This window comes from Leptopilina boulardi, unplaced genomic scaffold, assembly GCF_019393585.1.
Source record: "Leptopilina boulardi isolate dan_hultmark-lab unplaced genomic scaffold, ZJU_Lbou_2.1 LbouV2_332, whole genome shotgun sequence".
In the NCBI taxonomy this organism is placed as follows: Eukaryota; Metazoa; Arthropoda; class Insecta; order Hymenoptera; family Figitidae; genus Leptopilina; species Leptopilina boulardi.
Window position 1 is genome coordinate 7451 of NW_026137899.1, and position 22917 is coordinate 30367.

The 22917-nt window shown below is 28.0% G+C and overlaps 2 protein-coding genes across 2 annotated transcripts; one reads left to right on the plus strand and one right to left on the minus strand.

Annotated features, from left to right (window-relative positions):
• The first annotated feature begins 510 nt into the window (after window positions 1-510).
• LOC127285368 (GDP-Man:Man(3)GlcNAc(2)-PP-Dol alpha-1,2-mannosyltransferase-like) lies at window positions 511-1600 on the plus strand. Its single transcript, XM_051311350.1, has 3 exons — window positions 511-798; window positions 885-1019; window positions 1088-1600. Exons 1-3 carry the CDS (start codon window positions 599-601, stop codon window positions 1173-1175), a joined length of 423 nt encoding a protein of 140 aa, XP_051167307.1. The 5' UTR covers window positions 511-598; the 3' UTR covers window positions 1176-1600.
• Window positions 1601-4546: 2946 nt separating this feature from the next.
• On the minus strand, window positions 4547-21183 carry LOC127285435 (RNA 3'-terminal phosphate cyclase). The gene is made up of 7 exons (XM_051311435.1): window positions 20915-21183; window positions 8755-8872; window positions 7342-7660; window positions 6201-6342; window positions 5961-6100; window positions 4969-5119; window positions 4547-4786 (listed from the first exon to the last, which is right to left on the minus strand). Exons 1-7 carry the CDS (start codon window positions 21002-21004, stop codon window positions 4571-4573), a joined length of 1176 nt encoding a protein of 391 aa, XP_051167392.1. The 5' UTR covers window positions 21005-21183; the 3' UTR covers window positions 4547-4570.
• Between the last annotated feature and the right edge of the window lie 1734 nt (window positions 21184-22917).

Sequence of the window (22917 nt, forward strand, 5' to 3'; positions counted from 1 at the left end):
AGTAATTTTAAAGGAGAGTTAAAGGTCATGTCCCAGATATTTCTTATTTTTTGTTTACAAGTAGTATTTTAGGTCTTAAATAAATAATTTTACCAAATATGAATTAGATATTTTTATCATTTGTCAAGATATTTGCATTCCAAATTTTTGACATTTTTTTCACTTGTTTGCAACTTCTTTATTTTTCAAAATTTTAAAAATATGTTAAGAAATTTTTAATGTCAAAAACATTGAAGTTTACACTGTAAAAACTGTCCGTCTTAAAAGTGCAAAAAACGTCTAGTTTTAAGACGTTTTTCCCGTCTAAGACACCAAATGTGTCTTAAAACAAGACGTTTTTTGCACTTTTAAGACGGATAGTTTTTGCAGTGTAATAAAACAAAATATAAATTTTTAAAATAACTTATTTATAAATTAATGTTTATTTTCAATTTTTTAAGTATGAACTATTTATTTTAAATATAAAAAAAATAAACTGTCATCCTTGTAAGGTATGTCTCTGAAATAATGAATTTTAAATATAATTTATTTTATTTAGATTCGACTGATATTTATCGGTTCCTGCCGAAATTCCGAAGACGAAACTCGAGTGAAGGACATGCAAGATTTATCAAAGCACTTAGCCCTTGAAGATAATGTCGAATTTAAATTAAATGTTCCTTATTCTGAATTGATTTTAGAATTACAAAAAGGAATGATTGGCCTTCATGCCATGTGGAATGAACATTTTGGAATCAGTGTCGTTGAATGCATGGCTGCTGGTCTTGTTATGATTGCTCACGCATCAGGTGGTCCAAAGTTGGTACATTTTTTTTAAAAAAGAAAAATTTATTTTAAATACATATAAAAAAATATTTTTTAACAATAATTATTAATGTTTTTAGGGCTGACATTATAGAAACACAAATAACAAGCCAGACCGGTTTTTTAGCTTCCCAACCGGAAGAGTATGCAAAAATTATATCAGATATTATAAATATGCATCAAATGGATAGAGACGCTATTAGACACGCAGCAAGGTAGTAGTTGTATTTTTCGAATAATATTTTAATTTTTATAAATAAATTATTTCTAAACAATTTTTTAGGGCCTCTGTCAATCGATTTTCTACCGAAAACTTTGAGAAAGATTTTCTACGAGCAGTGGAACCATTTTTTAGACAAAAACAAGAATAAAGTAATATAATATTTTTAAATTAAATCCTATATACAAATATTGTATAGATTATCAACATTTTAAGTAATTATTTCATATTAAGGTAATATAATTTTATTCTTTGAGAGTTAAAGACATTTTTTAATATTTTATTAATGTTTACCTGCATAATGTTTTTTATTCTTGTGAATATAACGTATACCAACGACTAAAAGCGGGCAATAATTTGTATATACATTTATGTGTGCGTGGGTGTACATTATTGGTCAATTTATATGTATATTTATCGGTGAATGTGGATAATTTCCATATTAGGCAGTAACTGTGAACAGTACCTATATTTACTTTATGGTTATGTGCACTGTGGATAAATATTTACTACATCGTTCTTATCAGTTACGATTTATTGAAAATTTTTAATAAATGATTTATGTAAAGAATTATACATATGCTATTTAATCACTAAAACCAAACTTATTTTTAGATATATTAATTGAAATTCTGTAGGTAATTTAATATTACACCGGCACACAACAAAAATTTCGGTTACGAAGACAGCCATATGGTAGGTCTTTTTCCTTATGATGTATCTAAAGATAAAACGTAGTCTGATTTCGAGTATTTTGTTTTTCTTTTACAGGTCTGATAGGGTGAAATTTCAGAAATGTATTTGTATTGAAATTATAATTATTATTTTATCTAAAACATAATTTTCGCTTATTTCGACGGTTGATTTTGATTCACTCTATTTACATAAAAATTGAATATACAGGAGGCAAAATTTCTGAAGTATAAAAATTCAAAAAAAAATTTTCTTAGATCGAGCTGCAATTTGTAGAACATTTAGTACTATGGATAAGTACTTTACCAGGCTTCATAGTGATATCTATTACACAGGTCTACAAGGTATTTTTTTGAAATATCAGAGTGGTTTCCAATGTATTTTTGTGTGCTGAACACGATCCTGTGTTCCAAAATTGTGTATCAGGTCAGGATTTTGAGTAAAGTGGGGGTAAAGTCTCCAAAAACCGTGTTTTTGAGGATTTTTAGTATTTTTTCCTTAACCTGACGTGATAGACACTTCTATATAGGCTTAAATTAAAGCTTATATCTTATACTTTAAGACTCATATGCGCAAGATAATAGTATATTTCGATACAAGGGGCCAAACGAGCGTTTTGCTCATTACAAGTGTAACGGCGTGGCAAGAACCTCAATGCGAGGCAAAGCCGAGCTTTGAGTTCGAGCCACGTCGTTACACGAGTAATGAGCAAAACGCTCGTTTGGCCCCTTGTATCGAACCATATTTTTCTTTATAAGTGCAGGCATAACCTCGTTTGACAGCTACTTGCAGCTATTCAAAATGGCCGACTCCCTCATTGTGCGCGCGGACGATGAGCAAAATGTTTTGCCCACCGCTTAACGGTGAGCAAAATACTTTGCTCATCGTCCGCGCGTACAGTGAGGGATTCGACTATTTTGGATAGCTGAAAGTGGTTGCCAAACGAGGTTTTTGCATGCACGTATAAAGAAAAAAAATTTTTAATTTCGAAAAAAAATTAGGTTCAAATCACCCAAAAAGATTATTTAGGTCATTACTTCCATTTTTTCAAAATTTTATTTTATAATGTGCATATGGGACTTAAAATGTACGTTTGAAACTTTAATTTAAGCCTATATAGAAGTCTCTATCATTTATGGTTAAGGAGAAAAAAAATCGGGCAAGTGCGAGTTACACTCGCATTAAAACCGAGGGTTCCGTACCCTTAAACCTAAAATTTAAGGGGTTAAAGTGTGAAGGCATGTGGAAAAATTTCAATTTTGCTTAATTTTTCCTGTAATGTGAGCATAAAAACACATAGATAGACACATAGTCACATATAACGAAAATTATCAGTTTTTCCTTAAAAACGCTATGATTATCAACTCCAATCATGCTCACTATATTTTTTTGTAATCTATATGTAAAAATACATAAAAATGTATAAGTTTGAAGCCCATTAGATAATATTTTCTTTGTTTTTTGAAGAAAATTCATGATTTTTATCAAAAATTATCAGTTTTTTCTAAAAAACTCTATGATAATCAACTCTAATCGTTCTCGCTATATTTTTTTTGTAATCTACATGTAAAAATACGTAAAAATGTATAAATTTGAATTCCTTAAGATAAAATTTTCTTCTTTTTTTATTCGAAAAATCCATGATTTTTTCTAAAAATATGAGTTTTCCTTAAAAACAATATGATCATCAACTCCAATCGTGCTCGCTATATTTTTCCTGTAATCTACACGCAAAAATACGTAAGTATACCAAATATGAACTGTCTTGGTCAAATAGTGTGTGCGCTAGGTGGATTAAACGCTTTTTTTCAAAATTTTTGATTTTTCCTTGACAACGCTATGTAAATTAATCCGAATCATGTTCGCTATATTTTTCCTGTAATTTTCACGTAAAAATACATAAGTGTACTAAATTTGAGCTCTCTATGTAAAAAGATGTGGCAACCAGAGGGGGGGTACATAGTCATTTTCAGGGATTTTTCGTAAAAATTCATGGTTTTTCCTTGACAACGCTATGATAATCAATTCCTATGAGATTCGCTATATTTTTCCTGTAATCTACACGCCAAAATACATATGTATACCAAATTTCAGCCCTCTAGATAAATTCGTGTGGCCACTAGGGGGGGGGGGTACATGCCTTGCTTCACTAGTCTCATTAATAGAGTTCCCCCTTCGGGTACGGAACCCTAAAAATACTGAAAACTCTCAAACATTTTTAGGTGTCTTTACCCCAATTTTTTTCAAAATTTTTTTTGTCTTGCGTATATGAGTCTTAAAATGTAAGATGTAAGCTTTAATTTAGGCCTATATAGAAATAATAAAATCGTCGGGTTTAGGAGAAAAAAATAAAGAAAACCCTCAAAAACACTGTTTTCGGAGACTTTACCCCCTCTTTACTCAAAATCCTGACGTCATACGCAATTTTGGAACCCGGGAGAGTGTTCAGCATACAAAAATACATTGGAAACCACTTCGACAACTAAAAGAAAGTCTTATTTATGTGTCTTACTATCAACATTATTTATTGGAAAATTTTTTTACTAATATGTAAAATTTTATTGTTTATTGAGAAAAAACATCTTCAAAATATTCTACATGTTTATAATTTAAAATTATATTTTTTAACTCATAAATTAATCATTTAGTCAGATAAATAAATAAATTACTGAATGATATTAATTTATAATATAAGAGCGTGTCACATAAACATTATTAAATTTTGCATCATTTGACAAATTATGACATGGGCAATTAAATCAAAAGAAATGAGAGAAATTACCTTAAGAGAGAACTTAAACTTAAGGTTTAATAATTCTAAACACATAATTTTATTTTTATTATTCATATACTTTATTTTAGAAATTCGTTTACTAAACCAACTCCATTACATTCTAAAATATAAGAATCATCACTTTTATTTCCACTTTTGAAATAATTGAAACGCAAGCCCTTATCTCCTAACATAATTTCTGCTATTTTCATTGCTGTTTCCGAGTGGCATGTTAATTTATTTTTGCCTATATTTATTCTTGAAGTTCCTTTCGCAAGAGCCATCAGGATAATTATCTATTTAAAAAACATCGGAGTTGAGAATTTATTTTAATAAACATTTATATTTTTATTTTATGTATAATGTAATTACACTAAAGCGTCGATTTACTACGCGTCAAAAAAAAAATTAGGATTTATAAATTTGTAATACTAATTTTGAAAAAGTCCAAAATTGTAATCTGAATCCTAAAACATACCTGATCTTGTGAATGTTCATCAACACAGGAGTTTGATAAAATTGGCATCAAAATTTGATTTGCAGCTTCTGTACCAGGACATTTTTGTTCTTTCTTTGATCCAAGTCCTGAACCACCAAATATACATCCAGTAGTTGTCGTGCAAACAATACTAAAAACGGTATAAAAATTAAAAATTTTTTTATTAGTTTTGGGACTTACGACACTTTGAAAAGCATCACTAAGTATTCACAAATCCCGTGTTAACGGAAATTTCATAAAAATATCAGTTATGCTGTTATGCCTTTCAGCCACAAATATTACGAAGAGATATTTTCTAATTGTAAGCTTCGACCGCCATATTGAATCCTTCATTCAGAATTTTAAGAATTTTATTACATATTTTAGTTCAGATATTGAAATAGAAACCCATACATGAGGCATTCTCTGAAAAAAGCAACCCACCAAAAAAAGTTTTAGAATTGACTTAATACTTTGGTAAATTGTTGTCCTATATATGAAAGTAACAAAATCTCAAAATATAAACTTATTTTTTAAAAAATTATGAAAAGTAGAGGGGATTAAAGTTTTGACTTTTTTGGTAATACTGTTATTTTAAAAGCCGTATAACTTCTACAAAACTTTATGGATTTTAATTTGTCAATAGGGTTTTTGTTGTGTTTTTCATGTAGTTTTCAATGACAAATAATTTTTTCCCTTTTTTATTCAAAATTAACTTTTATTTTTCATTTTTAACCACTTATACCCCTGAAAAAATTTTTTTTAAAGCTGAGATTTTTTCCAAAATAACTGTATAAATATAAAAATAGGATAACATTGAGTTTAAGAGAAAAAAATGTAAAACAAACCCTTTTTTTATCCTATTTTTCATATTTATATATGATATGTATGATATTTATATGATGTCATAAAGATTCTAAAAGGGAACCTATAAAGAAAATTAGAAAAATTCACAAATTTAAAATAGTTTAAACTTCTTTAATTTTACCTACTTTATTCCAGATCCATGTCCAACTGCCACGTCTCTATCCTCTTTGTACACTAAAATATCAGTAGGTGGAACTGTGATATCATGTTTGGATAATCCTTGTGTCATAACTACTTTAGCATTGTTAGCCATTTTATGAGCTTCCTACAAAATTATTCAAAATATACCTCTACATATTTATTTTTTAGTAACATTTTAATTTTTACAAAGGTATTTAAAATATATTCAATATTCATAAACATACGTTTAGGGGAACAGCTCCTGCAACATAGGCCCAACCAGTGATCTGCGTTGGCAAGCCTGGATCCGTTAACGTAATGGCATTTAAATTTTTTACAGGTTTTACTTTTAAATGAAACTCTCCACCTCCTGCTGGATAATATCCTCTAAAAAGATAATAAGATCTGATCAGAACAATTCTGTTAAATAAAAATTATTTTTAATGACAATTTTTCTACTGTGGGAAATATTCATGTTCCATGAATGCTTATCAAAGTCACTATAACTAGTTACTCAATTTTTTAGGCTACGCACTGAAGATGTCAACTTTTCAGAAAATATTTATGAACTCATTATGTGAAAGTCACGTAAAAAATTAATAAATCATTCTTCAGGTTTTTCTTGTACAGATCTGAACTTTTTTCTAAACATATTTTCTTTTTATACAAATTTTTACATAACATATATTTTTAGCTATCGAATTTTTATTTGTCAGAATTTTTGTTTCACAATCATTTTCTTTATATGACTTTTTATATAAATGAATTTTAATTTAAGCAAATTTTAATGTAACAGAATTCTCATTCAATCGAATTTTTAAATGACAGAAATTTTAATTCACCGAACTTTAATTTGTCCGAATTTTTAAGACGTCGAGTTTTCATTTGTCGGAATTTATAAATAGCCGAACAAATAATTGACAGAATGATTATGGCGCAATTTTTAAAATTTATCAATGAAAATTCGGCGTCTTAAAAATTCTATTAATTAAAAATACGTACAAATTAAAATTCGGTGAATTAGAATTTCTGTCATTTAAAATTTATATAATAAAGAAAATGATTGTGAAACAAAAACTCTACCAAACAAAAATTCGATACCTAAAAATGTTATGTAAAAATTCGTATAAAAATTCGTATATGTCAAGTTTTAATTCGAAAACTGTAAAATCATCTAAAAAATAATTATTTATAATAAAATACTTTAAAATAGAAATTTTCATGGAAAATTCATGCGCCCCCATTATTTTGGTCAAAGTTTCAAAAACTCCTCGACTTGTAAAATGCGTTATACAGTAAGAAAAGTGTAAAATAAATAAATAGTTTATATAGTCGAAATTAAAGTTTTGATACCTTATTTATTAATTAATAATCAACATTATTTACCTTTTTATAACGGAGAAATCGAAATCAGCTCCAAATTTGTTAAGAATGGGTTTAAAAACTTCTGTTAGATATTCAATATGAGGTCCCATGGGGACATTTGTCCCACCTTTGAATATTAAATTTATTTGGCTGGAAGGAGCAAAAAGAGCACAAGGAAGTGCCACTTGAGCCAATAAACCAATACAACCTGCTGTTTTCGTATCTGCAATGTATTCTTGTACTTTTCCCTGTAAAGGACCTGGCCGAAATTCTAAGCGTGTTGAACCAATATAAGCTCCAGTAACATTAGCGTTGCACAATTCCTTTACAAGTTCAACTCCTAAATTTGTTTTATTTAATAAATTAATTTATCAATCCTATAAATTTTATAATGGCTTTTCGTTGTCATTCAATTGTCTTCATTTAAAGCAAAATTAGAGAATTAACCCTTTCAATATTGGGGCAATACACGTGGAATTTTCAATTGAAATTTTCTTTTTACTGAACAAATTCTCATTAATACTTATTAAATTCTTATTAAACAAAATTTTATTTGAGTCGAATTTTTAAATGTCAAAATTTTCATTAAACAAAATCTTTATTTGTCAGAATTTATATAAACACGAAATGTTATTTAATAGAAATTTTAAAACTTAGAATTATCATTCAGAAACTTTCAAAAAAATTGTGATTGGTCAATTTTAAAATTGGCACCGACATATATCTGTCGTTTTATTGTTCGACCATTTGCAATATGATAATTCTGAGTTTTAAAATTTCTTTTAAAAATGACATTTCGTGTTAATATAAATTCGGACAAATCAAGATTTGGTTTAATGAAAATTCTTGCATTTAAAAATTCGACTCAAATAAAATTTTGTTTAATAAGAATTCTGCTAAAAAAATTTGTGTTAAAAAGAATTCTTTTGAATAAAAAGTGTGCTGAATAGAAATTATGTTGAAAGAATATTCTGTTAAATAAAAATTTGATTTCATAGAAATTATGTTAAGTATAAATTCTGGTTAATTTAAATTCGATTAAACATTAATTCGAAAAACATAAATCTGAATAAAGTAATATTCTATCTAATTAACATGGAATAATCTTGCGCTCCGTTTTGAGAAATCATTTTTTAAACTATTTAAAAATTAAATTTAAAAACATCAAAACTTGCATAATTTTTAACAAATCAAAATATAAAAAATGAGTATTTTATTCATATTTTTCATAAAGATTTTGAAAAAAATTCTCCATTCAAAGGAGAAAATTTTGATGAAAATCTCACATGAAATGCTCCATTAACATATTCCGAGTATTATAAAAAGTGTTGGTAATTGATGTATTTCTTTACAGACTGATGATAACGTAGTAATAAATGACATGAGTTTTATTTATATTATGAAAATATAATTATACAAATATAAATGAAATACCTTTCAAATGCTGAGCAGCTAGACCAGGTTTTGGACGACCTGCACGAATACCATCAATTTCTATTGGAATTGAATAAAGTGCACTCAAACTAAGAGCTATTCTTAATACTTGTCCTCCCTAAATTAGGAAAAAAAATATGTCTTGTTAATAAGTAAGGAACTTTTTTAAAAATTTATCCAATTTGCCTGAAAATTGTTACTCGGGTATTTTTGGAGTCCCTGATTACGAATCCGATGTCAGTTATTCAATGTTCAAAATGACGGATCCAATATGAAGGACGAATTTTTAAAAATTACTAAGATCCTTATGAAACTAAGTATCGAGGGGTTTTTCGAGTCGCTGAGTACGAATCTGACATCAGTTCTTCAAAATTAAAAATGGCGGATGAATTTTTAAAAAAATTGTTGGATTCTTACAGAAACTAGGTAGGCAATAATAGGCTTATTTGGTAGGCTTATTTATCACATTAATCTCTCAAAAATGACGAGAGGATTTTTAAAAATACCTCCCAAAAAAAATTTTATCGTCTTTTTTCCAAAATTTTTTTTAATTAAAAAAATTTATAAATAGAAAAATTTAAGGTAATATATAATATAATCGTCTTCCTTACGTCAAGACGAATCGATTGATATATATAAAGTATACATTTGAGGTAAATTTAAAGAATTAATGAAAATTAAAAAATCAAAAATTTATATTTTAGCTAAAAAATTTTGTTTTTATTTAAATTCAAGTTTATACATAAAATAATCGTATTCCTTGCATTGAAACGAATCGATTGCTAATATATATATAAATTATATATGTTTTACCCAAAATTAATTAAAATTTTCTTAATTTTTAATTTCTCAAAAAATTTAATTAATTTGAAACATTTTTCAACTTGAAATGTTTTAAATCAATCAAATGAAGTAGAGAAATTCATTGCTTCCTCCGCGAGGAAGCAAATTTTTTGCTTCACACAATGAGGAAGCAAAATGTAAAGCAAAACGTAAAGGACCCCCTACTATTTTTTTATAAAGTAGAATAAATTTGTGGGACGTGAACGTTTAGAAATAAATAATATTTTAATTTGTACCGCCCCTTTAATTTTTGTCAAAGTTATGAATTTTTGAAGTCAAAAGTGGTTTCGATTTTTATAAGATTCTTTGGAAAAATGTTTTTCATACATATATTTAATTTAAAATTACCCGCTATGAAAATAGGTTTGCATGACCGTGATGCATTTACATCTTCAGTAAAAAAGTTTACCAAACATTCCGGGGATATGAAAACACCTTTATATTGAGGCTTGAGAGATCCTTTGTTTATAACATGCTTCGATGTAAAATTCACCGGAATTTTTAAAAGTATATACAACTGCGATAGAAAAAATTTCACTTAACAGAAATTAGCTCCGTGAAGTTGGCACTGCCAATATAAGGAAAATAGATTTTGTTGTATGGAATCGTTTGGTGGTCGTTTGGTGGTGTTTGGTATCCAAGTTTGGAGGTTTGGTAGTCAAAATTAAGAAAGTTACAACGATTATAAATTTTCAGTGCTAACTTCACGGCTGCACTGCACATTTATATATTTTTCGAAAATTCCTTTTGACATCGTTTGGTGGTCGTTTGGTGGTGTTTGGTAGTCAACTTTTGAGGTTTGGTAGTTGAAATTATAAGAGATAATCAATTTCTAAACATTTTTTCTTGGATGCGCATAAGGGTGCGCATAGCCGTATGGCGCAAAGATTCAAATTTTAATTTACTACTTTTACATTTTTTCCTACAATTTAACTTTTAAAATTATTTAGTGGACAGTATTTTACAAGATTTTTTGCAAATTTTATGTAGATATGATAAGAGATTGTGAAATTAAGAAAATAATGAAACATTAAATTAAATAGATACTCTCGCTGGCTAGCATCGAGCTGTGGGAGTACCTTAACATAAGCCCACTCGGTTATCTGGCGCATAAATTCAAATCAGTATGTTTTACTTTTGAATTCTTTTCTTATAATTTCATTTGTAAATTTATAAATAAGTATTTTAGAATATTTTCTGCAAATACAAATACATTTGATAATACTCAATAAAAAAACTACACGCCTCCACTGTACATTTATTTCTTCTTCAAAACTCTTCTTTTAGCATCGTGATTGATGAGCGTTTGGTGGTGTTAATTAGTAGTCAACTTCTAAGTTTTAGTTTCGTTAAATTTATAAAAAATATAAACAATTGCTAAGTCTTTTTTTAAAGAGAGTAAAAGTAAATGAACCGAAATTTAAATATAGCATTATACAGGGTATCCAGCAGTCAGGTTAATGAAGGAAAATTCACAGAATTTTTTTAATATTGTCTAAAGATAAAAATTTATGCATTTTTTTACACATTCCATTTAATTAAAACTTCAATTAATCCAAATTGCAATAAAATAAAATTCAATTATTCCTAATTTTAAGTAAAAAAAAAATTTAGGATTGGTGTACACTTTTTCTAAAACATTTTCTAGTTTTCTTTCTAGTAAATTTGAATTTCAAGTTAGGACAAATATTATTAATTGCTTTTTCATACAAATTAAACTCTGCCAAAATAATTGCATCACAAGAAATTATTATTATTAATTAAAAACATAACATAAATTTTTAGCATAATACTAATTTTCAAAAAAATTTCTGTTAAACAAATTTATTTTACATATTTTTAAAAAACATATTTTTTAAAAAAATTTTTATAAAAATAATACATTTTAACAACCAAATCTTATTAGAAAAAAGGATTAGGAAATATTTTTTTAGAAAAAGTGACCACCTACTAAAATTGAATTATTATGAACATATTAATCTATTAAAAATTCAATAATTCTAGAATTTTAATCAATGAAAAAATCAATTATTATTATAAATTTCAATCAATTAAAAATTTCAAAAATTCGTTTTAAATCATTTTGGAAATTTTATTTATGAGTTAAACTTATTTTCAAAATTTTGTTGATTTCAAAAATTGAGAAATTAAAAATTTTTTAAATTATTTTAAGTATTTATAACTGAATTATTTTTCACGAATTGAGCTTAAATGAGTTTTTTAAAAATATATAAACTCGTAAGTTTTGATGATTTTAACTTCAAAATTTTACTGAAAACCTGAATTAAAATAATTCTTTAATTAAAACTTCAAAGAATGTTAAGAAATAGAAACTTCACACTTTTTTAAACATAAAAATATTGATAATTTTTCAGACTATTATTTTTTAAATTTATTCATTAATAGTATTGTACAAAACGTTAATTAAATTCTATGTATATGCATTTAAACTATAAATAATAAAAATAACACAAAAATACTTTTTTGAGTGTTTGATAGTCACATTTTTCATAAATTGCTATTAAACACTCTGTTTATTCATCTCATAATAGGTATATAAACATGATTGTTTGAGCATAAACTTTTCTATAAAATAAATTTTTCAAATATTAAAAATGACAGATATTAATTTTTAATGCTTACATAACTCTTAACATTTAAGTACATAAAAATAATATATATGTACATTTTGGTATTATATTTACAAGTTGTAATAATGAGGCATACATTCTTTTTACTTGCAAATGTATATGGCACATATAAATTTGAGATATAGAAATATAACTTACATCTTTTACAATATACAGTTTTTGTTTTCTTTAAAAGTAGAAAAAACAATTAAAACGACACTTTGATTGTTAAAATACTGATAATTACTCGGCACAGTTTGGTATCAACTTTTACTAAAAACTATAATAAAAAAAATAACTATTTTTTAATTTTCACTATTGCTAATATATGCTTAGCTTAGTTTGATGCACACTAGTAATACTAATAAGTCGTAAATTTTTTTTACTATTTCAGATGAGTGAAATTTCTAAATATATATAGGTACATAAATTTCAGATATCAATGTATAACTTACAACTTTTACAATATAATTTTTGTTTTACTTAAAAGTAGAAAAATCAATTAATACTATACATTTTGAATTATTGTTAAAATACTGATAATTTGCTCGGCACAGTTTGCTATCAACTTTCACTAAGAACTATAATAATAAGAACAACAATTAAAAGTATCTTTTTAATTGGCAATACTGCTAATATGCTCAGCACAGTTAATTCATTAACTGTTACTCAATTCTATAATATTATTAAAGTCTTTAAAGATTTTAAGATTAGAGCTTCTAAACGAAATAGGAAGTTAGTTTTAATCAAAATAAATCAATTCTTTTCTAACAGTTGTTTCCTTTTAACTTTCTAAATCTCAGAACAATGTTTATTGCTCATTTATTCGGATATAAATAATCCCTCCTGGTTGAATTTGTTTATCGTTTGATGAAGTCACTTTTGAACCGAGATCATCATATATTTCCCATTTTTTCATTTTCGTCGTGCAGAGAGCTGTATAATGATCCGTTCCATTAAAAAGAATAATGCCAGTCAGCCTATAAGTAAACGTATATAATATTAATTAATGTGATTTTAAAGATAATATAACTATTAAATAATGATGTAAAAGTTTAAATAATGGTTGCTTTTCTAAAAATGAGTAAATTACTTTAATACTAACCGAAACTTTGAACCATATAAAGTAATATATCGAGGAAGCTCAGAAGCTTTGCAAGTTTGTGGTGTTGCTTTTCCATCTAGCTTCCTTACGTCACCATCTATGAAAATGTGTGCATTTAGATTCAGAGATTTGAAGGGCTTTTGTCCACATTTACAGTTTTCAAGAGGAACGTTTCCCCATGTGTCAGTCAGGGCCTCTTGAAGAGCTTTAAATCCATTTTTTGCGATTATTTTTGGATTTAAATAAAAATAAGGCACTTCCTCCATTTCAGAATTTCCACACTTGCAATTTATCATTCGATACGCACTCGGTTCATCTTTCATAATGAACTCCCACATGTCTGCTACATTTGAAAACACATTGATACTTTTCAACATTTTTGGAGATTCGATTTCTGTATCACTTTTGTTGTTGCGTTTTTCAAAATCTACCAATATTAAGCATCTTGCATTGTATACATTAATAGCCTTAGAAATATCTGCTCCAGATTTAAGAAGCATGTGAACAAATTGGCAACTGCTATTATTTGAATTTTCAGTATGCATAGAATATTCGAGAACCTCCATTACGCTTGTTAACAATATTTGCATAATGGCGTCAAATTGGCAGGTATTTTTCAAGAAGTAGCGTCGATCGTCAATTATTAACGGTTTTGTAAATCGTGATCCGTTTATGAGAAGCCAATGTTTTGATGAAGTAGTGAACTGCTTATTAAAAGCAGAAGCAATATCATGATGGGAGTGAATTTCGGGAAATTTGCGAAAGTACTTTGAAGGCTTTCTTTCTGTGGTTTCAAGTGGACGTTTCTTTTTCTCTTCATCTTTTTTTAAAACCTTATTAACTTTACTATTATTTTCTGACGAGCAGAAAACCAAGAAATCATCATGTTTCCCTTTATTTCTCCAGTTTTCGAATTCATGTAAATCATCTGTGTTCCAATTGCATTCAGCATTTAAATTTTGTGTTGTTGACGCTTTAACAAAAGATTCATTATTTAATAATATTGAAGATGAATTGTCATTGCTGTCAACCACATTGTTCACATTGGAAGTATTAAAAATCTTACTGCCGTTCATAATTGGAGACTGTGGAACATGTTCATCAAAAGATAGAAGAGTATTTGAAATTGAAGATTGTTGGTTTTCATTGTTTTCTTGTTTTTCATTTTGCTGATATTTGTAGAGAATCTGACGAGGATTAGTTACTGTGTTCTTTGGTAACATAAGTACTTGAGTTATTTTAGCGGAAGCTAACACACTTTGCCCCTTTAATGCTTCATAATGAATTTTAAACAGCTTATCCACTCTTAAAGGACCATGAACATGTTTCAGAATGTTGTTTTTCAACTGGTTAAAATCCCCTTCAACATAACAAGATGAAGGTCTGATGTAATTTGAATCAAAACTGTTTTTCATCACGGCTGTCCATAATGGGAATTCTTTACTCATATTACAAAGGTGATTGAAGAAACCTGGAAGGTAATATGGGTTCGGCATACTGTACACAGTTTTCTTATTTTTTTCGGCTTCAAGCTTAATGGCATTTATCCAGGTTTTAATACATTCTGCTGATTCTGGTTCCTCATTTAAAAATAGATCCTGTTTATTTGGATTTAATCCACTGACAGAAAGCTTTTCAATTAATAATTTAAACTCGGGACTGTCTTCCTTTGGAATAAGGTCAATTGCATCATGTGTTGCACATCCAATAAAATCGAGCAGTTTTATTCTTGCATCTTCTGCCGGTGAAGGATCAGTACTATTCAGCATTTGTCCACCATATTGATGTACGGAAATTCTTAAGGTTAATAAAAGAATTTCGCGAAATTTTTCCAATTCGTCGCACGATATCATTAATGCCACACAACGTATTAGGAAATCTTTGACTGCCTGAGTTCTGGAAGCAAAGTACTTCTGCTTACAAAAAATTGCCACGAGATGGGCCACGTCAATTCTTATAAAGCTTATATCATTCATGATTTTATCATTTTGTTTTTGTAAAACGTAAAAACAATCTTGAATGTATTCTTTGATTGATAAGTGATTAAACGATCGACTTATTGCGCCCAATAGTGCTCTCGAATAATCACATACCACTTCTTTAGGTTTTATATCAACCGACGTTAACCATTCATTCAAGAAAAAAAGGATCTTATTTGTGGTTTGAGAAGCTGACAATAATTGACCTACAGACAGTGTGACACCTAAAAAATTGATCACTATTTCATATAGAAAAATGTGGGGCGATTTAATGTTCTCGGCTATTTGTAATGGAAGTGCAAGACTTCCTGTGCTGTCGATGCACACAGTTATATAATATTTAAAAAGGCGACAATATTCCTTATACACGAAAACCTGCTCCGGCAAGAAATAAATCAGAAAAAATTTATCATTCCCAATTTCATGAATTGTTCCAGCATATTGAGGACTGTATTTTAATTTGGTTAAAATTTTTTGTACATCGTTTCCATCCTTTGCATCTACTCCTAATTTCTTGTCATTAGTCTCTTGAATTAATTTTCGGATGACATCATTTTTATACAAAACAGGAGCTTCAACATCGCCTAAATTTTGAATTTTTTTAGCTAACTTTCTCCTGTAATTTGAGGCTCCTTCTGTGATGACTTCTTTTCCGATGTCCTGGCGTTTTTTGTTTCGCAACTGCCTTTTCATTTCTTCGTGAGAATTTTGTCGTGTATCTTTGCAATTCACTTTCATCCAAACGTCGCTTCCAGGAATTGGTTTTTCTTCAATGAAACCAAGAAATTCGTTATTGCATTCTTTACTTTTGCAGCGGCCTTGAATTTTCACGTAAATTTTTTCTGGGTTCTCTGATACTTTGCAGTAACGAAAAGTGAAAGCGCAAGGAATTCTGAATTCTTTCCAAAATTCGTCGGCAACAATGTCCGTCCATACACCTGGTGTAAGTACTAAAAATTCCTTTCCATTATAAATTTTGCAGACTGGCTTCATTTTTTCCCAAAGTTCATTTATTAGGCACATATTAAATATTTCACTGTCTTTTGTTTTAAATAATTCACTAAAAGAATTATTTATTTCATCACTGTCTACACCATCATCTGCGTCATCATCGTCATCATCGTCATCAGAGTAAAAATTAATAAGTTCTTGACTTTCACATTCAACATTTGATGATGTCTTCGAAGGTTCTTTTATTCCTAGCTTCTTAAAGACCTCAGTCTTTAAACTTCTTCTATTTTCTCGTAGATTTGTATATACGTTATGAGCACTCCAATTTCGGTTTAATAACTGACTTACTTTTTGATAAAACTCATGTGTATATGGAGGCAACGAACCATCTTTTAAATCTTCACTGAGTTCACAAATGGCAGTCAGAGCCTCTTCGACTGAGACTTTTGCTGCTCGTGGCATCTATAATTTAAAATGTACAATATTATTTATAATATAAAGAATAAAGAGATATTTTCATATATTCCTCAAAAATAATAAATTTTAATTGACAATATTTCAAAATTAAGAACATCAATTTTCTATTTAACTAAATTTATTTAAATCTATTTTCTATTGTTCTATTTATTTAAATATTCATTTCCTACAATGCTTATATTTAATTAAATTTACATTTAAAATGAATTTCTATTTATTTCTATTTTACTTAACTTTTATTTCAAAGAAGGAGATTTTGAAAAGTTGAAAGTAAATTGTTATTTGACCAAACGTTATTTCTTTGTGATTTAAATAAATAGATCGAAAATTCACTTGATTGAACTTTCATTTTTTAAAAGAACATTTAACAGAAACTTTTTGTCATTATTAGCATTTTATTAAATGACTATTCATTAAAAAAAAGAAATCGTACAAATAATAGAAATTAATAAAACGGAGAGTAATCATTGCTAAAAATTTATCTTAGTCAAAATTCTACTAAACGGTATTCTACATAGCATTAGGAATACCTTTTGACAAATTCCAATAGATAAAATTGCAAATTTGTAAATATTAGTCTTAATAAACTAATTAAATAATATTAAAATGTTTAATTGTCAAAGTTCTTGCTTCTTTGATAGATCAAATATAATGTTAACCTCTGTGTTTACTTTCAATTCTCTTTCCGAAACTAGAATTAAAACTATTTTAGAGTTTTGGAAATAAAATCGAAAAATGCATTAGTTCTTAAAATCATTCAAATTATTAACATGATCATAGTTTCACGTACATGATCAAAAAGCATAAGAGCATATGTGCGTTCCACGGTGAAAGGGACCTTAGCTTCTTAAAATTTTAGGTTATGTTTTGGTAGTTTTCACTATATTAAGAATCTACTTTTTATTATTTAACATCAAAAGTACTTTTTACTGAAAATATTGCGCATATAATAAAGAATTAAATATTAATAGTTTGTACCGAAAACTAGTGACTATTATTTATTTTTACTGCAAATTTTAGTTTTGTTAAAAACAGCTAAGGTCCCTTTCATCAAGGAACGTCACATATATAGGTTCGTGGACATGAAGAGGAATATATATATAAACAGTAGTTCATAAAGTTATATTTACAGTATCACTGGAATTTCAACGCTTTGAAATTATCTCATATCTGCTATGTATAATATTAATAAATTAAAGTCAAAAGTATAAATGCTATATACTTACTTTATAAGCCACAATAGGCCAAAAATGGGAGGCCAACTAAGTCTTCGATGTGTCAAAGCAGTGAATATAAACAATGAATAACAATAATCAATTACAATAAATAGCATCAATCAACAATAACAATAATTTAGCGTCTTTTGATAGCAAAAGGGATTCCCGAAAAAGTGATCTATTAAGGTGTAACCACATAGTCACATACAGGGTTGGCCAATTACGAACACAATTTCTGCCATGAAAAGCCCAGGACTGGGACGTAATGTTCCTCAAGTAATTTAGGGCACCATTTTCATGTTTCGACGTTTTGTCGATTTGACTTAGGGTGCGGTCACAGCTCAAAAGCAAGCAAATGAAATATCTTACATTTAATTTAATGTTTTATTATTTTCTTAATTTCACAATCTCTTATCATATCTACATACAATTTGCAAAAAATCTTATAACATACTGTCCACTACATAATTTTAAAAGTTAAATTGTACGGGTGCATGATTTCTCCCCAAAACCCAAAACATCGAATATCTAATGAATCGAATACCAAAAAGTTGAATAGCCAAAACCGCGAAAACTTAAATTATCGAATGTTTATTTAATCGAAAAACTAAAATTTCGAATATTTATTTAATCGAAACGCCAAAAGTTCGAATATTTATTTGATCGAAAAAACAAAAGTTCTAATGTTTATTAACAAAAATCTAAACAGTCGATTGTTTAATTAATCGAAAACGTAAAACTTCGAATGTTTATTTAATCGAAAAACTAAAAGTTCGAATGTTTATTTAGTCGAAAAACTGAAAGTTAGAATGTTTATTTAATCGAAAACCTGAAAGTTCGAATGTTTATTTAACGAAAAACTAAAAGTTCGAATTTTTATTTAATCGAATAACTAAAAACTCGAATGTTTATTTAATCGAGAAAGTAAAAGTTCGAATAGTTATTTAATCGAAACCTAAAAGTTCGAATAGTTATTTAATCGAAAACCTAAAAGTTCGAATGTTTATTTAATCGAATAACTAAAGATTCGAATGTTTATTCAATCGGAAAACTAAAAGTTAGAATGATTATTTAATCGAAATACTAAATATTAGAATTTCTATTTCATCGAATCCCAACTGTAAAAATGCTCAAAAGATAGAATTTTTCTTGGCATGTAACTTCACTTTCTATGTTGTTTGAATTGTTCCAATTGGACAAGTTTATAGGGTTTTTTACTTTAGCGCCAAATTTCAAAACATTTTCAAAATTAGTTTTTTTCTAATGAGAATTAAAATCGGGTGCATAATTACAATTTTATAGAAATTAGTAATTAATTATTTTAAGTATTTTATTTAAGTTTTTGGAAAAGAAATTTTTCAAGTCATTAGTTGCAAATTTAAAATATAATTTAATCAGGGTTGCTACAAAAATTTGATTTTATTTTTACCTGACCTTTCCCAAATTTGCAGGCAGATTTTTAATTAAGAATACTAAAAATGATTATTTAAACAAAAAAATTTATGCAGTACATTTATTTTCGAATATCTTGACTTGTGAAATTATCTGAAACATTAATAGTTTTTCATTAATCTTATACTTCTATAAAATTATTTTCAACATTTCAATTCAATTGTTTTCTAGAATTTTTAACTAAAATTCTTCTCAATATAAATTATTTTTAATAATTTTTAAGAAAAATTCTTGAAAATTCTATCTTTTGAGTATTCTTACAGTTGGGGATTCGATGAAATAGAAATTCTAATATTTAGTATTTCGATTAAATAAACATTCGAACTTTTGGGTTTTCGATTAAACAACTATTCGAACTTTTAGGTTTCGATTAAATAACTATTCGAACTTTTACTTTCTCGATTAAATAAACATTCGAGTTTTTAGTTATTCGATTAAATAAGAATTCGAACTTTTAGTTTTTCGTTAAATAAACATTCGAACTTTCAGGTTTTCGATTAAATAAACATTCTAACTTTCAGTTTTTCGACTAAATAAACATTCGAACTTTTAGTTTTTCGATTACATAAACATTCGAACTTTTACGTTTTCGATTAATTAAACAATCGACTGTTTAGATTTTCGTTAATAAACATTATATTTATTTATTTATTATTAACGTTAATAAACAAATATTCGAACTTTTGGCGTTTCGATTAAATAAATATTCGAAATTTTAGTTTTTCGATTAAGTAAACATTCGATAATTTAAGTTTTCGCGGTTTTGGATATTCGATGTTTTGGGCTTTGGGGAGAAATCATGCACCCGAAATTGTAGGAAAAAATGTAAAAGTAGTAAATTAAAATTTGAATCTTTGCGCCATACGGCTATGCGCACCCTTATGCGCATCCAAGAAAAAATGTTTAGAAATTGATTATCTCTTATAATTTCAACTACCAAACCTCAAAAGTTGACTACCAAACACCACCAAACGACCACCAAACGATGTCAAAAGGAATTTTCGAAAAATATATAAATGTGCAGTGCAGCCGTGAAGTTAGCACTGAAAATTTATAATCGTTGTAACTTTCTTAATTTTGACTACCAAACCTCCAAACTTGGATACCAAACACCACCAAACGACCACCAAACGATTCCATACAACAAAATCTATTTTCCTTATATTGGCAGTGCCAACTTCACGGAGCTGAAATTTCACAATTCGAATCTTTTATAGAAGATCCGAATTGTGAAATGTATAGTTTTGTCTAATTTTAATTTAACCGACTTCTCTTATAGAAAAAAAACTTTTTTCTAAACAGCAAATTAATTAGGCTATATTATTATACCTTATTATTTCGCCTTTAATTCAGGTGAAATATTTATTACACTCGTATACTTTGCTTACGAATAAATAATTTTTAGAAGAAATAACCTAAATTTAAATTTATAAGTTTTCTATACAAACACAAGATTAATTTTTAAAACCATCTCTATTAAATTACAAAAATTAAAAAATTACTTACTCCTTCACCTAAACTACCATCAATGTGTAATAAATTGGACATTATTAAAAATCTGTGTAAGAATTTTTTGTAAATGTCAAAACAAAACATGAACTGTGGTTTATATATACGGTGTAGAAAGTAAACTTCCTCGCAGGGATGGGACAGAGCCGCGCATTAAGTTCGATGTCGTGCAGTGTCTCACTCATCGAAAAGGGAAACAAGAATATTCCCCACATTAGATCTGTCGAAATTTTTGTAGAACCCCAGATAGCACAACAATTTGTCACAATTTTACAGCAAGTTGGCAGTGCCAAATTGCAAGTTTTGTAACGAGCGACTGTATTCTCGCTCGACTTTACTTTCGATATCTCGAATTACGATATATCAAAGCGCTAAATTTTAATATTAAAATTTGTTAAGAATTAATTTAACTGTCTCTTAATATTTTATTCTTCTTAAAATGAAACTATTCAGATATTCGTAAAAAGCATGACTAATTTTAAATAATTCCGTCACGCTTTAATTCCTTTCAAACTCTTGTTCCCAAAATGTACAAAATAAACATTTTGGTAAAATGGCAATAGGAAATACGATCCCAAGTTTCCCTTGCTTTCAAGTTGAAATATAAACCTCAAAAAGATCATAAAAATCCACTTGAAAAGGTTGTTAATTCCTTTTTCTATAGGACACTAAACACGTGTTGACCAGACGCAACTCGGTTCATAAAATATAGAAAAGCCTCAGACTAGGCAAACAAAGAACTTCATGTTCGCGACGACAATTCTTTTATATTATAATTCAAATCCTAATTTAATTAATGCAAAAAGTTATTATCATCATCTCTAAATCAACGTTTTATGTATATGGTTGCGTGTATGTATGTATATGTGTATGTGTATATATATATATATATATATATGTGTATATGTATGCATATATTTATTTACTTATTTATTGATTTGTGTTTATATAGTTAATTTATAATCTTATTGTATAACGTGCGAAATAAGTATATATGTGTTAGGATAAAATTTATTTATTCAACATAAGGAACTTTATTTAGAATTGTAAAAAATAAAACTCCGAATTATTGTTCAAGAGAAATATAAAGTAATTTATTAAATGTAAATTTTAAGTAAAGGAGTTAACATAACTTATAGCAAATTTTATAACGCACCAAATAAATCGCTCATACTTTAGGCTGCAGTCCCATGGCAGCGTTTTGCGTTGCGTTTTGTCACTAGACCATGAGTGTAAAAGAGATGCAGATATATGTTTGCTATGTTCACACTCAGGGTCTAGTGACAAAACGCAACGCAAAACGCTGCCATGGGACTGCAGCCTTAGATCTTTCACTGTTCGCACGTAGATCCAGATCGACACTGCTTGTTACGCTCATATTCGCATAGACATCATTATCATTCCAAAATCACGCTTGCGTATTACGCTATTAAATTTTGTGTTCTCTAACATATGGAACTAGATTAATACAGTGAAAATGTATAAATACAGTGCAGTGATGCTGGATACAGCATAGAGCAGACTATATACCAGAGCATGCGCAATGGTGATTTCTTTGGACTCGTAGCGAGAGCTGTGTCTCCGCTCTAACCTCACTCCGAAGGCAGATCTTCTCTCGCCTCCGTCCCTAATGGTCGATGTATCTCTGAACTTTTCAATAAACTTACGTGGTTTTAATCTAGAAGTTAGAACGATTAATAATTGATTAATTTATTAATCATTGATTAATTGTCTTTCTTTAAGAGGATTTCCCACTCCGTTTTACGGAATTTACTGTTATTAATTAATAATTAATTATTAATTAATTAATTATTAATTAATAATTATTAATTACTGTTTATTTAAATATTCCCGCTTCCTTTCAAGGATTAACACTGAGGAAAACCCAACCAATAAGCGTCAACAAAAGAGCGGAATTAACGCTTGCGCGTTATTTACGTAACTCCGCTCGTAACAGTTTGCATTGCCAACTTGCTGTAAAACTGGCAAATATCAATATG

What these genes read in the sequence shown, in the direction of transcription:
- LOC127285435 (XM_051311435.1), bottom strand. Translation starts at nt 21,004, where the DNA reads ATGTTTTGTTTTGACATTTACAAAAAATTCTTACACAGATTTTTAATA. An exon ending in CAGGAGCTGTTCCCCTAAAC is followed by an intron (nt 6,101 to 6,200) that starts GTATGTTTATGA and finishes ATAATTTTGTAG; the next exon opens with GAAGCTCATAAAATGGCTAA. An exon ending in GGACATGGATCTGGAATAAA is followed by an intron (nt 5,120 to 5,960) that starts GTAGGTAAAATT and finishes TACCGTTTTTAG; the next exon opens with TATTGTTTGCACGACAACTA.
- LOC127285368 (XM_051311350.1), top strand. Translation starts at nt 599, where the DNA reads ATGCAAGATTTATCAAAGCACTTAGCCCTTGAAGATAATGTCGAATTT. An exon ending in CACGCATCAGGTGGTCCAAA is followed by an intron (nt 799 to 884) that starts GTTGGTACATTT and finishes TAATGTTTTTAG; the next exon opens with GGCTGACATTATAGAAACAC. An exon ending in GCTATTAGACACGCAGCAAG is followed by an intron (nt 1,020 to 1,087) that starts GTAGTAGTTGTA and finishes ACAATTTTTTAG; the next exon opens with GGCCTCTGTCAATCGATTTT.